This window comes from Lynx canadensis, chromosome D3 (genome assembly GCF_007474595.2).
Source record: "Lynx canadensis isolate LIC74 chromosome D3, mLynCan4.pri.v2, whole genome shotgun sequence".
Lineage (NCBI taxonomy): Eukaryota > Metazoa > Chordata > Mammalia > Carnivora > Felidae > Lynx > Lynx canadensis.
Window position 1 is genome coordinate 76,130,472 of NC_044314.2, and position 15,952 is coordinate 76,146,423.

A 15,952-nucleotide genomic window follows, 5' to 3' on the forward strand; every position below is an offset into this window, starting at 1 on the left:
CGTCTGATGCACATCTTGCTCTCCTGAGGGCCTTGCAGCCTTCAGTTCGCTGACCCCGTTTGTCTGCAGTCACCCGCTCCCTGTCTCCATCTGCTGTCACAGCTGTGTGGCTTTTGCAGATGTCCCTTCAGCTGCCCCTTGGCTTCCTGCAAAAGAGCCTCTGATCTCCTGGCCCATCCCAGCGATCCAACTTCGTCCCTGAAGGCCGCCCGGTTTGGGAGCTCTCCCTGCACAGCTTGGCAAGACAGGGACAGATTTATCTCGATTTCCCATTGTGTGCTAATTGATTTTGCAGCGAAGCTATTTCCTTTAGAGGGTGTGTGGCCATCTGCTGCACAAATATCAGGACATAAGGGGGGGGGTCTGGGCACGGAGATAACTTCAGGGTTTATAAAACTCCACTGGGTAACACCTGAGAGAAGGAAATCGTTGACATTTCTGGACTCTCTCCTCCACCCACCCCCACCCCCCCGCCACCCCACCCCTGCAGGAGGAACCATTCCAAGTGCCTGGTGCATTGCAAGATGGGTGTCAGCCGATCCGCTTCCACGGTCATAGCCTACGCGATGAAGGAGTTTGGCTGGCCTCTGGAAAAAGCGTACAACTACGTGAAGCAAAAGCGCAGCATTACACGCCCCAACGCGGGCTTTATGAGGCAGCTGTCTGAGTATGAAGGCATCTTGGACGCAAGGTGGGTGACCGCCTGCTGAGAAGGATCGAGGGGACCGAGCGGGCTCCGCAGCTAAAACCCTGCTTCTGTAGGGGGGGGGGGTGCGGTGCCGGTCTGAGAAAACAACCATTGTTTGGGGTTTGATTAGTGGTTTCCAGGAGGGATCTGTTTGATTTTGTTGGCACACACAGAAAGCTGTTTTGCTGCCGGAGGGAACGGTGCACAGCTTCTAATCCAAGGCATGACGTCATGTGCAGCACAGGCACGTGGACGTCCCCGTTTCCTGAGCATCTGCTTCGCGCCGAGCCGCGTGCCAGGCTTCGCCACGGGGCGGTTCCCAGGGCTGCAGAGCAGATACTCGCGGTGCTGACCAGCTGGGCCCCTCAGGGCGAGCTCGCCCATCTCCCCAAGCCTCGAGCCTCGGTGTCCTCTTCTGAGTTTGGGATTAAAGCCTCCCTGATAGGGTTCTGAGATTTGTGTGAACAGTGCACAAGTTCGCCCTTGCAGGTGCTTTGCCATAGCTGGCCCACGGTGACATTTGAAATCTCTAACCCCCGTCCAGAAAAGGTCTGCAGAATACAGGTTATCCCCCATGTTGGGGGGGAGGGGGGGAGGGAGGAGGAACAGGTGCACGAGGTTAGCTTGTCCCACACGTGTGCGAGTACGCGGCAGAGGGGAGGGAGCACTCCACAAGTCCGTGGGCTCCCAAGGCTCCTGTGTGGGGAGGCCCCATGAAGGTGGATCCCCGCTGGACTCTGGGACTCCCTTCTGTTCCGGCGGTTTGGAGCCTCCCTGGATTATTTCTGACTGGTATTGTGAGGAGGCCACAAACTGAGTCCACTGGCTTCTTGGCCACGTGTGAGAAAGCAGGAGTGCTCCGGCAGGGTTGAACGGGGTCTGAGGACAGCCCTAGACGTCTCTGGAGTCCCTTTGCTGTCAACCAGGGAGCAGCTGGACAGATCCCCGGGCAGGGCCCAGGGACGATGAGGAGGGGTTTGGGGGGAGGAGGGGGAGGAGGCGAGGGAGGGAAAGAGGTGGGTGGTCCTGCTCTCTCCCTTGGCCCTTCAGTCACTTGCTGCACCATCAGGAGTTTGCAGCCTCACCAGGGGTCTTCAGGCTGAGTTCACAGCCACAAGACACCGACCGTGACTCGCAGCCCCATCTGGGGGCCCTCTCGGCCTTGCCCGAATGCGCACACAGAGCCGTCTCGAATGGCCTTGGTGCTCCCGTGCACTGCCGGACAGCAGGGCCTTAGTTCACGCTGTCCTCTTATGTTTACTTCTCTCGCTGTAACCCGCATACCCGCATGCTGTTGGCTACTGTCGCCCTAAGGTGCGTGGAGGTGACTGACTTACCTTATTTCACATTAAACTTTTGTCTTCTCTTTTTTTTTTTCATCCTTACATTAAAAATGTGTTATAACGGGGGCACCTGGGTGGCTCCGTCAGTTAAGTGTCCAGCTCTTGATTTCGGCTCACGTCATGATCTCACGGTTTGTGAGCTCGAGTCCCACGTCGGGCTCTGCTTGGGATTTCTCTCTCCCTCCACTGTCTCTGCCCCTCCCCTGCACTCACACATTCTCTCTCTCTCTCTCTCAAAGTAAACATTTTTTAAAAATGTGTTATAACAATACTACTACAGTGTTATAAGACCTAGTTTTAAATGTTTATTTTTGAGAGAGAGAGCGCGTACACGCGAGTGGGGAAGGGGCGGAGGGCGGGGTCCAGAGGATCTGAAGCAGGCTCCACACTGTCAGCCGAGAGCCCAGTGCAGGGCTTGAACTCATAAACCGCGAGATCGAGACCTGAGCCGAAACCAAGAGTCAGACGCTTAACTGACTGAGCCGCCCAGGGGCCCACATGTAATCTTTCTGACCTAAATGCATATTTCCAGTTTTTTCAGATGGCCCCAAGTTAGCGCACATTCTGTGGTTACACAGTCAGGTCAGCGTGAGATCTGTATGTGCTGTCTGTTGCCGTCCTCACTGCCTCCCTACGGTGTGGGGAGGAGAGGATTCTCATCCTCGTTGACAGATGGCGCGACGGAGATGAAACACACAGTAGAGTGGCTAAGTTCACAGAATGACACGGGACCCCAAGACCGTGTTGACCCTTGGGGTCTACACTGCTTTCACGTTACCCGCCACAGAGTCCCTGTGTGACAAAGCCAGTTAAGGCTCCTGACGTGCGCCCCAGTGGCTGAGGGTCCTCGTGATACCTCTGTCGGCCTCGGGCTGTCCCTCACCGGCTCCCCCCGCAACCCCTCTTCCGGGGACCCTCCGGGCACTGGCCCCCTCTGACTTTCCTCTGCCCTTCCTCCCCCACAGCAAACAACGACACAACAAGCTGTGGCGCCAGCAGGGCGACACCTGCCTCCAGCCGCCCATGGAGGACCCCACAGGGTCTGGGGACTTCTTGCCGGAGACCCTGGACGGCACCCAAGAGGCCCAGCTGCCCTGCCTGGATGACGCTGCCCAGCCTGGGTTCCCAGACAGCAGGGCCCCAGGAGGAGCCGCCCTTCCCTGCTGCTTCCGGCGACTCTCAGACCCCCTCCTGCATCCCCCCAGCGGCGAGACCCGCAGCATGGTCCACCTGGAGGACCTGGAGAGGGACGCCCTCCTGGAGGAAGCAGCCGAGGCGACTGAAGCACACAGGCCGGCCGCACATCCCCAGGAAGCTTCCGGACCCTGTGAGAAGGAGGTGAAGAAGAAGCTGGAGTTCGGGAGCCCCAAGGCCCGGAGTGGCTGGTCGCCCCAAGTGGAGGAGATGGAAGGGGAGGAGGCCCCGGGAGCAGGGCGGTGGGGGCGGCCCCCGCCCCAGCTGGACCAAAGCCTGCTTAACCGGGAAAACCTGAACAACAACAACAGCAAGAGGAGCTGTCCGGAGGACTTCGAGGTGGGCGCAGGGCTGGCCCGTCCTGCCCCCCTGCCAGCGGGCGCCATCGGAGGGGAGGGGCAGGCGTGCCCAGGTCGGGGGTCTGCGGGGCGCTCAGTCACAGCTCAGCTCGGGCTGCGCCTCCAGCTCGACTTCCTTCTTTCCTTTCTTTTTTATTTATTTTGAGAGAGGTACAGAGAGCAAGTCAGGGAAGAGTAGAGAGAGAATCTCAAGCAGGCTCTGTGCTGTCATCGTGGGGCCCAGTACGGGGCTCCAGCTCACAAACTGTGAGGTCACGATCTGAGCTGAGATCAGGAAGTCAGACGCTCAACTGACTAAGCCACCCAGACGCCCCTCGGTTTCTTTCTTACATAAAATGGAAAGCAAGACTTAGCACCCAGCTTCACGTTGATCAACACAAGACCATTCTTATTTCATACCCTCCCTCCCTTCCCCACACTCTGAATTGTCTTGAAACAAATCCCAGATGTGTCGCTTCGGTGGAGACACGACCACAATATCACCTCTAAGAAACCGGTGGGAATTGTTCCATATCATCAAGGGTCTGGTCTTCCGACTACTGTTCGGATGCTCGACTCCAGCAGTCCCCTGTGGCTCTCCTGTGTGGTGGGTTTCTGCAGCAAGGTCTTGGCAAGCTGGCGCTCGCTCAGAAAATCATTAATTCCACCAGGCTTTTTCCTCCTCTGAGCGGCCCAGGGGCGGAGGATGGGTTGGTGGGGGGTGTCCCGTGCCGCCCACTCTCGGCGTCCCCCCTCACTCTGCGCTGGCTCGCCACGGCGAGAGCACTCGGGAAGCCGGCAGGTGCCAGCATCCCCCGTACAGAGGGTTTGCCTTGGCCACCTTTTAATACGAATGAAGTGGAGCCGACCCACCACCGACCTCCAAACGATAAAACATTCCAGACGCCATGTTCCTGACTCAGGAATTTCTCCCGCCACTCCCCCTTCCCTCAAAGAGCAAATACCCATAAAGAGAGAGGACATAAGACCTCTGCCCAGGACAGTAGTGCCTCCATCAGTCTCAGAGGGCATGGGGTGAGTCGCAGAATGGAGGAGACGAGCAGCTTGGGTAAGAAGGTACGTGAAGGACACAGCCTGCCTTCCCTGGCCAGAATTTGATTGAACGGGTGACGTGATCAAGGGAATAGGACCAAGACACAAGCATTCATTCATTTGTTCAACTCTTGTTTGTGAGCTATGGCTCCAGGTTGGTGAGGGTTCATCTGTAAGACTATGCCTTCACTCAGCGTCCTGGTCCGTTTTCACTAGAAGACAGTAGACCCTCTGAGGGCGGGGACCATGTCTTGTTCGCAGCCCCTGCGCCTGATACAGCTCATGATGTGTGACAGGTGCTCCCTAAGTAGGAGCTGGACGAGTGACTTCTCTCCCAGCCTGTTGCTCCTCGGGCTCCGAAGGTGGTCTTAAATCTCCCACCATGGGATCATTTCACCACGTGTTAGAACGTTAGGTCCTGAAGGTTTTAGAAGAAAACTTTGGTCAGAGTTCCGGGTTGCAAGTTCAGGCTGTAGGTCGGGAGTGATCTGGTCTCACTGGTTGACCTGGAAGCCGGCCCCAGGAGTCCTGAGTAGGCTAGGATTCCGAGGGAGACCAGGCCCCCCCCCGCCTCCCTCACCGCACGCTCTCCATATGCTCCCCTGCAGCCTCGAGGAATCATGGCTGGGTTTCCTTAGGATTCCTCCAGGACTGGACTACCCCGTGACTTCTTAGCTTGGGGGACCTACGTCTGTGACGCCAGATGGGATTAATCCTTGACGGTCAGGGCCAGTGGTAGGACACAGGGAGAAACCTACAGTATCAGCCCTTCGCCAAAAAGCCTTTGTTTCAGACCAGCTTGGGAATCTCACAGCTAAACCACTGTCGGGGTGAGGGTCGGCCTCCCCCACCGCAGCCCATAGGAGCAGCCCTATGGGCACATGAGGGAGGTGAGCAGGTGCCCCGCCCATCAGAAGGGCACAGTGTGGAGGCACAGGTCACACTGACCTAGAGGCAGGTGGTTTTCCTCGGAAAACATCGCAAATGTGTTCTCCCTTGGTACATAAAACCCACCTTAGGGGCGCCTGGGTGGCTCAGTCCCTTAAGCGTCTGACCTCGGCTCAGGTCCTGATCTCGTGGTTCGTGAGTTTGAGCCCCGTGTCAGGCTCTGTGCTCGCAGTGCAGAGCCCGCTTCCGGTCCTCTGTCTCCCTCGCTCTCTGCCCCTCCCCCCAAATAAATAAACAAACAAAAAAAAAGAACCACCTCAGCCTGGCTCCCTCATCCGAGACTATGGGCACCCGTATTTGGGTGGGTAAGATTAAGAGGGTCTTTCCAAAGCCATTTTTGCCCTTTGCCACCTCACTGTGAAGACCACAGTCCACGGCTACATGGTGGTTCTTTGGAGCCGTGCTGTATTCATGCTAGAAGGGCAGAGCCCCGTTTGCAGGCCACATACTCCCCAAGCACAGATTTGTTCCGAGAGGGAAAGGACGGGGGAGGCATCCATGTGAGATGGCGGAGGTGGGGTTGAGCAGGCCCTGCTCCTGACCGCCCTGCTGGCTGTGTGGCCGGAGATTTCCCCGGGATCGTGGGCACGTAGCTTCTGGACAGTTTGGTTCGGCATCCTTCACCGCCACTGTTCGTGGCCCAGGGGGTTCTGAGAGGCCTCTGTTCCTGCACTGGCTGAAGCGGGGGGCCCCCTCTCCAGTGCCTGCCCCAGCCCCACCCCACGCCCTCCTCGTGTTCCGTGGCCGCTGGCCCGTTACCGTATACTCACCGCATTCTCGTCTCCTTTCAGCACGATGCTATATTCGGGATCCTTAACAAGGTGAAGCCTTCCTACAAATCCTGTGCCGACTGCATGTACCCTACAGCCAGCGGGGCTCCTGAGGCCTTCAGGGGGCGGGGCGAGAACTCCGGTGCCCCCGCCATCTGTACCCAGCCAACCTTCCTGCCCCACCTCACGTCTTCCCCTGTGGCCTACACGTCCAGCAGGGCCCGAGCTTTAGAGAGACTGGCCTCTGGCCCAAGCGAAAGTCCCCCTTTCCTACCACCAGCAGGCTCGAGGAGGTCAGACGGTGGTGGCTCTGGGGCTGAAGCCGCCCCAGAGCTACCGGCTAGCCTTTCGGAACCTTCCAGAGAAACCCAAAGAGCCCTGCCAAAGTCCCTCCTTTTGAAGAACTCTCACTGTGATAAGAACCCTCCAAGCATGGAAGTGGCGAAGGATGAATCCCCACCCAAGAAAGATCCGAAGCCAGCCAAGGACCTGCGGCTTCTGTTCAGTAAAGAAGCCGAGAAACCAACCACCAACAGCTACTTGATGCAGCACCAGGAATCCATCATTCAGCTGCAGAAGGCGGGCTTGGTCCGGAAGCACACCAAAGAACTGGAGAGGTTAAAGGGCACGCCCGCAGACCCGGCTTCTCCCTCCAGGGACGGCACGACCAGCAGGCTGGAGGCCAGCATCCCCGAGGAGAACCCCGCTCCGCCGGGGCCCCTGCCGCTGCCTCGCCTCTCTGGGAGTGACGAGAAGTCAGAGGCCCTCCCCGCTCCACTTGAAGGAGCCCCACTCAAGAGTCCCACCCCCTTCCTCTGCCGCCTGGATCACACCAGTCATTTCTCAAAAGACTTCCTGAAGACGATCTGCTACACCCCCACCTCCTCCTCCATGAGCTCCAACCTGACCCGGAGCTCCAGCAGCGACAGCATCCACAGCGTCCGAGGCAAGCCCGGGCTCGTGAAGCAGCGGACGCAGGAGATCGAGACCCGTCTCCGGCTGGCGGGCCTCACCGTCTCGTCCCCGCTGAAACGCTCACACTCTCTGGCCAAGCTCGGAAGTCTCAACTTCTCGACCGAGGACCTGTCCGGTGAGGCGGACGCGTCCACCCTCGCCGACTCCCGGGACGCTAAGTTGGGCGAGTCTTCCTTCTCGTGTGAGCCCCGGGCAAACCCAAGGAACCCAGCTGCAACCTCTCCGCCATCAGGGAAACCTGCTTCGGAAAACTTGAGAAGCCCCTTGTGGCTGAGCAGGAGCTGACCCGCCTCTTGCTGCATTTGGACGGACACCATCACGCGATCCCTCCGTGCGTTTCACCGGGGGTTTTGGTCAGCCCCTTGTATCTTGATTTCTCCTAAACAGTGGACGCTCGGACTTTCCCCCTCTTGCCACAGAGAGGAGGGGAAGAGACAAAAAATAACGTAGCCCAAGAAGAAAGGGGGAAGAAGCCAGCTGTGTGGCCCTGGAGAGCCAGAAGCTGTCGGCCAGTAGATACAAAACCCTGATCCCCAGGTCCTGTGGTTTCAGGAAGAATCCTGTTTTAAAAAAGCATATACAGATGTGCAGACACATCGCACGTACTCCCTTGGCACCGTGCGAAAGAACGGGAGCAGAGATGGCTCCGTCGCCACGCGCACGTTCCTAGCTCATTCGGGCCCTCGCGGGGAAACCCTTGGATGGCAATATTAAGTCCTACCTCTGTTCTTGCTGTGCTTTTTGTTTTTAAGATACAGTAGTGACCCAGGCTCGTTCCGGGGAATGATGCTGTGTCAGAAAAGGTTTTTTCCAAAAGAGAATTTTTTTTTTGGTCCCCACCAAAAAAAAAACCACCCCAAAAAGTGTTAAGACTTTTAAGTCGACCGCACCAAGCGCCGCTAGGTAAAGTGAACACGAAGTCGTCCAGTGCCGTTGTTGAACCAACTCTATGGCGCGTGGAGATCATCGGTACGGTTGACTTCTTTGTCCTGGTTGTGTTGTTACCGCTGAGTGATGCGCGTCTGGTCAGCGCCGGGGCGAGGGGCGAGGGGGCGGGAACGTGCGTGACGTCCTTGGTTGTTGCCAATGGCAAAGTTTAAGCTGCCCCCAACCTGGGGAGGAGGACCCACGATGCACTGCGTGTCCCTCATCTGCTGCTGGACCCGGTGCGGTTGTGTTGAGGCTTTGGAAGTGATTGAGCGTCTGGTGGGGACGGTGGTGCTGCCACTTGGATCGATCGTCCTGCCGGGAGCCCCGGCCCTCGGGTTCTTTGGGTCACAGGAGCGTGTTTGGGGAGGCAGAGGGGGTCTCCCTCCTGGGGAGCGACTCTGCAGCAGCTTCTCAGAGAAACGAGATGATGGAAAAGCTTCCCAGATGTTTACAGCTGCCCCTTCCTTAGGTGAGGACACTGCTTCCTGTTTCTCTCTGGCTCTTCCTCGCGGTGAGGCCGGAGCGGAGGAGAGGTCTGTAGTCCCGGCCTGGGCTCCAGGTAGCCCCCTTTCAGAATCCAGTGAGCTGCACACGTCATGCTGTCACCTGCTCTGGGCTGGGGGGGAGGGGGGGGAGGGGCTCCGCAGGTGTGGTGCGGAGCCCCTGTTAAAATATTTTGGAGAGAGAGAAAAGAGGCTCGGTGGGTAAGGCAGAAAGGTTTCATCCAAGGAGGCAGAAAACTGGTGTACGGACCCATGGGCCAAGAACATTTTTAAGAGGTTACAAAAAAAATAACAATACGCAACAGGTGCCAGGTAGCCAGCGAAGCTTAAGATACTCACCCTCCAGCCCTTTATAAAGTTTGCGGACCCTGGGCTTTATTGGACACCTCGGGGCTCCAGAACAAAACTGGCGAATCTGAAGGCCCTCCCTGCCTCTTGGACACCTCAAGCCAAACCCTTGCCTTCTCCCGACCCAGACCTTGCCAGCAACCCCCCCCCCCCGCCCCCCGCGCGGCTCTCACGCAGGGTAGGGTCGCTGTGTAGGTGCGAGGGCGCTGCTGGTCGAAGCATTCCCAGAGTATAGCTGGCTCTCCGCTGGCGGCCAGATTGGTTCAGTGAAACTACAAGCCTCCCGGGCCCAGCCAAGCTCCGAAAGTGGGCGAAGGAGTCGCCCTCTTACGTTTTACATTGGTCAGACCTGGGCCCCCCGAGAGCACTCCGGGAAGGATCTTCAGGAACAAGGGTGATCCACATTCCAACTAACGGGTAGAGTCTGTGCAAAAATGCTCTCTCCAGGAACTTTTCCTCTCTGGCATTCTTTTTTATTTTTATTTTTTATTATTTTTTTTTCTAACATTACGTTACTTTATAGGAATTTATTTTCCCACCTGTCAATCCAAACCACCTTAAAAGGTGATTATCTGCTTCTTCCTGAAAACCCTTTGGGTACCCCCCCCCCCCCCCCCCCCACTCCCGCCACCGCCCTGGCCAAAAGAAACATATTCTCAAAAAACATACCAAGTTCAATACATTTTGCCAAATTAAATTTCATGTGGTGGCTCAATTTTTGTGTCAAAATAATCCTTTAGATTTGACGCTGACAGGCTTGGGTTGCTCTTTTAAGACCAGGTCTGTGTGTGAGAACCGGATGTTTTTAATTTTCAAAGTGTAGGAGGAGGATTAGGAATTTGAGTGAGTCTTTGGCTTCCGGTTGCCCATTTGTCTTCAGAAGCACGGCTCGCCTTTCAGCGTCTACACAGACCAGGGCCCAGGTCCCCATTATCAGAGCAAAATGAAGCCCTCTTGATTTAATGGCTACCACTCTGGCCTGGAGGAAAGGATCAAAGCTTTTCTCCCAGACCCAGAGGAGCAAGAACACCCCGCCAGGCTTGGGGGCACCCTGGCAAAGACAGGCTCACGCTGGCCCCTGGAAGAGGAAGTTTGTGCCACACGACATGCCGTGTCTGGACCGATGCCCCGTCTCGTCTTCCTTGCTGATGGCGAGAATTCTGAACATGGGTGGCACAAGTTAGAGGCGGGGTCTTTGCTGTGAAAGTCGTTGGTTTTGGTGACCACCCTCTTCGGAGAACGCCCTTCCTGAAACAGAGAGCAAAAGTTTTCTAAGTCAGCTTGATGATCTCCCTGAGCCTTGAACCGCTTTTCACATACTGTCTCGCCTCTCTCTCTTTTGCTTTAATTCCTGTGGCATGCCAGAAGTTAGACTCAACTTCCCCAGATGTTCATCTTGCATTGATTCGGGGTGGGGAGGGTCTTCTTGTGAAGCTTTAAGTATTCGGGGGAAACTGGTCACGGAGAGAGAAACCACAGGACCCCCTGGTCATGATCTGACAATGTCGATTTCAGTTTCTTGGCCGGGTAGCGACTGCAGGGCCTTGGAGCAATGTCCATCACCGCGTGAACTTGAGAACAAAGTTGCCCACTCTTGGCATTCCCTGCTGCTTTGATCTCACGGTGTGGGGACCCATGCCGAGCTCTGGGTGCCCAACAGCAGGCTCCTGGGTAGTGGGTAGCGGTACCCTGTCCGTCATGCATGAGATCGTTCACTAGCTGCTCACAGATGGCTGCACTGTGCCAGCCTCTTCTGTTCCCCCCAACACCTCTCGCCAGAAACCATTCCAGCCCCTTCTAGAGCCTTTTCCCTCCCGGATAAGCCCAGAGGATGCCACAGAATTAACCTCTTCAGGACAGCCCTGGACTTAGGCACCCCTGTCTCTCCACACCGGCCAGATCCCAGAAGGTTCATGACTCGCCCTGCTCCCCTGGGACCATTTCTCCCCAGTGAGAAGAAATGCTACATCGTCAAGGTCATAGAAGTAACCTTACCCAAGGTGTCTGAAGAGAGACGTGCCCTCTGTTGACAGGAAATGCCCGGTGCTGGAATACATTTCACCCAGCGCTCCTCTGGCTTGCCACCTGGCGGGGCTTCCCGCAGACACAGCGAGGACAGGAGCACTAGGCAGGCTAAGGAGTTTGTGACACAGCATGGTGCAGGTTCACCTGCTCTGCTCCCACCCCGCAGGTTCTTGCCGATGCTGCATGCCAAACACAGGTAGTTGATCGACCCCCACGCTCAGCTACTTGGTCTGACTGTGTGCGTTCCGTAACTGAATCCCCGTGTGTAGGGGTTCACGCCGCATCAATAGATCTACAGCTTGACTCACATCATCCTGTGGGCCACTTCTGTCCCACCCACATCCACGCCGTGTCCCCCGAGTCCGAAGCGGACCACCTTGACCCATCTGGAGTGGGGCTGTGCAGCGGTCCCCACAGCAGACCTGGACGTGACCACCTTTTGTCTTGCAGCCGGTGCCCTGGTCTCAGTCAGTCTCTTAAATAGGAGTCTTTATAACCAGCCCTCCAGCCCTCCGCGGTCCTTTGTGTTGGCCATGCCACACAAGAAGGTGGCTGCTTCCTCCCCCCTCTTCCGACACTGTAATTGTTATTTTACAATTGAGTGCCTTAATAATAGTTTACGAATACTGTGTATTTATGGGAAACTGTTAAGCTCTCACCTGTGATTGGACCTTTGCCTTGTCGGTGGTGGTTGGCGTGCGGGCCGGAGCTCGCCCTGCCCCACGCATGCGCTCATCTGCTGCGCGGTCGTGCGTGGGGTGGGGGTGGGGGGACCTGCAGGTGTCCAAGAGCATCAGGGGTTCCTGCAGGCGAGGCAGGCGCTGGCTCACGCCGCGCCCCACAGTTGCAAGGAAAGCACGGAATTTGGTTTGCTAGCCAGCTGGGGGGTGGCATCCCGCCCCGTCACACGATTGTACTCTTGTCTCATAGAGATCTCTTACCACCGAGGCCACCCTGTCTCCCCCCGTGCCGGTGTCCTGAGCTCGCTGCAACAAAACGCAGGTGCAGGCACCACCCCCTGCAAAATCAGGAACTCTACAAGATAAGTTCTTTGGTTTTCAGAAGCTGCCAGTGGGTTCCAGCGTGTTGCGTTACGGTATCGATGATTTTTTTTTATTATATTGTTTTTCTTCTTGTTTTTTTATATACATATATTTAAAAGGCAGTATCTTTTGTACTGTGAATTTGCAGTAGAAGATGCATAACGCACTTTTTCTTCTGTTGGTGCGTACTGTAATAGTTCGTGTGCTTCTCGTGATGAGAATAAACTTTTTCTTTATACGTGTTTGATGACCTATGAACTTGTGCAAAAGGAAACTGCTTCTTCAATCCTTGCCAAGACAGTCAGACATAGCTGCGTCATCCCGACAGCCAGTCTTTACTGAGCACCTACTGTGCGCTAAGCCCTGTACGAAAAACCCAGACACGTTAGACCGAAGAACGAACCAAGGGCAGAAATGTGAGCTCCTCCAGGAATTGTCTGGTTTTCCTCCTGGTTTTGTCAGTGAGGAAGAACAGGCCCACTTGCGGGTGGTCATGGGACTTGGACGCTGGCTGGTGTCTCTTCTTGCACAAGCAGAAGACAGCTAACTAGCGTGTGCTCCTCAGACCCACCTAAGCTATGCCAGCCACACGTCACGGGGGAGGGGACTGTGGAGGCTAATTATCGCTAGCGACCGAGGCAGGAATCCCAGGGAACTTCAGTTGCTACACACAACAGAGGCTTATCTCACGCCCAGGTCACAATCCATGGCAGGTCAGGACCTTTGGGTGGCTCTCCAGCCTTGGTGACTCATGAAGCTGAGCTACTTGGCGTTTTAAACCCTGTGCTATCTTGGTGTTCTTTGCTTCTGGCTGTGCAGTCGGGGGAAAGAGCATGGGGACTCTCATTCTTCACGGCCTTTGGACGCAATACATCACACGTCCAGACCGCCGGGAGGTGTGCGGGCACACGTGCTTGGCGGGCAGCACCGTCTGCCACAGGGACCTTGGCGCGACCACTGAATTCCAGTGCCTGTGGATCCGCGAAATACTTTGTTGAGTTCACCCCGGCTTGCTGGGTCTGTCACCTGGACTCCCAGAAGACAGATGGATAAACCGGAATGCAAGCTGATTACTTTAGAACAAGAATTATTAGCCGTCAAGCAGGTCAGATTACCCTCCCTTGCCAATTAGCACATTGAGTCCTCTAGGCGAATCTACATTTGAAGCCAAACTACGGTCAGGAATTGCTTCTTGAGTATGAACTCAAAGCAGAAGGTTTGGGGAGGTGGTTCTAATGGGCCACGCCAGGAAGCTGCGGGGCAGTCCTTTCTGTAAGATGTTTTTGAAATCAAACCACCGAGGGTCATGGTTCAGGACAGTCTTCGTTGGCAAGGCTGGAGACACCTCATAAATTCTCTTCAGGCTCCAAATATGAATCAGAGCCCAGGGATCGGGCCCAGCACTCTGTATGTTCCCGATGGATTCCCTGGGAATTCTAAAGGCCAAGTTCAAACACCATCAAAATAAGAATGTGACACAGTGGAGCAGGCTTCCACTTAGCTGGTTACAATCACATTCCATGCATGCTTTCTAGAGACAACACCCACATCCCTCTAACAGAATGCGGGGGTGTTGCCAAAACCCACCAGATACTCATTTACCCAGGGCCCTAGCAGAATGTTCCTACCATTGGCTGACTTTACCCCGATTTCACCCTCAACAGTAACAGTCCTGAGGTGGAGCGAGATCCCAGATCACGCCTCCAGCCGGGGGGGGGGGGTAGTTTTGCACACCAGGACGCTCCTGCCTGTTTGTGTTTACGCCCAGAGAAGCCCCTCTTGGCAAGACGCTTGGAGGGGGCTCCAGAAGGCAGAGCTTGGAGAACGGCATTTCGGAAGGCAGTGGGAGGGGAAGCCCTTCCTAAAGACGTCTCCTGCCCAGGAAAGACCAGCCACGCACCCTGCGCCCCAGCGGTAGGGAGCAGATTCTACTGGTCCTTCCGTGTACCCAGCACTTCACGGAAGGAGTCCCATTGAGTCCTTCAGACAGCCCTGTTGATGTTACCCACAGTTTACGCGTGAAGAGACGGGCCTGCAGAGCGTAAGTGATTGGCCCGTGGTCACATGTGGAAAGCGGCGAAGCCAGTCAGTACTGCTTCTTCCCCACCTAAAACCTTGCCAAGAAGCAAGCTGAAGCTGCATTCTTGATCTCCCTATAGGTGTCAGCAAGAAAGCACAGGAGTCAGAAATGAAGCCTCCCTCCTGCCCCTGGGAAATCTGACCTACGTCCAGCTCCAAAGGCTATTTGGACAACGTAAGGTGTGTGTCTCTTGCCCAAGTCGTATCCACCATTTTTGGGTTTTGGTGGTTTTTTTTGCCTTTAAAGGGAAACTGCTCGTGCATCCTGAAGTATATCTATAAAGGGTCCCATTTCAGCTCAAAGGTCCTCTTGTTGTACACGGTTCCAGCAGATAAAATGTTGGTGTTGGCACAAGCAGCCTCCGGGCACAGAAAAGGATGCAGGGGGCCCTGGTGCTAAGAGACACGTTCTCCTGCAGGTGGTATGTTGGAGGTGGTGAGCTCCCTTGATATCCCCCGATATCAAGATGGGTTAAGAACAATGTTACCTACCTCATGGAGCCGGTGATTTGAGAATTAGCCGATAATGTACGGAACCCCCTTTTGCCTGGCACACCGTCCACGCCGAATCGACGGTGGCCGTTATTGTTGGTACTGGGCAGGAGGGACGGAGGGGAGGGAGGCAGGAAGGAAGTAACGTACACCGAGCACCTACTACTGACAAGCGGTGGTCCGCACAGCAGATATGAGCCCGTTTTACAAATGACGGTTGGAAGCTCAGAGGGTTAGGGAGTATGGGTCAGAGCCCCACAGCCAGAAAGGGACAGAGGTCCAGGGTGTCTGACTCCTAATTCATCTACTTTCTACCCCACCACCCTCTCTCCAAAGAGAATAGCCCACCGTGTACTTAGTGCAATGCTTAGCATAGCAGGTGCTCAATAAATACCTCATGACTGTGAACGAGTGAGCACATGAATGAAATACGCTGTGACAGTGAACCGTAGTTTCAGTCGCCAAGGCCTAAAAAGTTTGGGGACACCCATGCCTGCCTAAACCAAGTTCCTCCGGGGCAAGGGCAGTGTCTGTCACAACCTGGACCCCAGCAAGGGCTTGGCACATTTGACTGAAACTTAGGTCAATACGGGGCATTAGCTATGACTCTAAGAATCCTGAGTTGTTCAGAGTCCAAAAGAATCTGAAAGGTCACCCAAGCCAGGTCCCTTTATCACATCCATCCATTCTTGCATTCTTCCCCCATTCTCAGCTCCCCTGCCATGTGTCATGCCCTGGGGACAAAGAGGAGACCATCTGTTTCATCCCTGGGGGGTCCTGACAGAAAACCCTCTTGCAAAAGACAAGAAGGAAATATACCACCTGCTAACGGAAATGGGAGTTGGACAGGTAGGATTCAAGGTTTATGTTGTTTCCTCCTTTTACCTATTTTCCAACATCTGTGCAGCAAGCAGGGTTGTGTTACTTTTATTAAAAAAAGGGGGGGGGGGCGCCTGGCTGGCTCAGTCAGAAAGCATGTGACTCTTGATCTCAGGGTTGCAAATTGGAGCCCCATTTGGGGGTACAGAGATTACTTAAATACGAACTTTTACAAAAATAAATAAATAAAATTAAAAAGGGAAACATAAAGAGCTAATGAAAGGATGCTTTTGTATTGAGCTACGATTCGCAGGACAACCTCCCAGGCTCCTGGTTCCAGACATTTTGCGGGGGAAGGTCTTTGGGCCCCTCTGATGAGCTAGCACCGCCCGGGAATGGACAGG

General features: G+C 55.3%; 1 protein-coding gene and 1 long non-coding RNA gene across 6 annotated transcripts in view; both read left to right on the top strand.

Moving 5' to 3' along the window:
- SSH1 (slingshot protein phosphatase 1) overlaps nt 1-12,412 on the top strand; it is a 64,753-nt gene extending 52,341 nt beyond the window's left edge. For all 5 annotated transcript variants that reach the window (XM_030292518.1, XM_030292519.1, XM_030292520.1 and 2 more), the window contains 3 exons: nt 491-691; nt 2,997-3,564; nt 6,356-12,412. In XM_030292518.1, coding sequence (XP_030148378.1) covers nt 491-691; nt 2,997-3,564; nt 6,356-7,594 — 2,008 coding nt within the window. In that variant the 3' untranslated portion in view covers nt 7,595-12,412. The remainder of the gene's footprint in view (nt 1-490; nt 692-2,996; nt 3,565-6,355) is intronic.
- A 1,461-nt stretch (nt 12,413-13,873) lies between these two features.
- On the top strand, nt 13,874-15,718 carry LOC116738407. Its single transcript, XR_004344312.1, has 3 exons — nt 13,874-14,199; nt 14,318-14,417; nt 15,442-15,718. It is a non-coding gene; the product is annotated as an uncharacterized LOC116738407 (long non-coding RNA).
- The last annotated feature ends 234 nt before the right edge of the window (nt 15,719-15,952 follow it).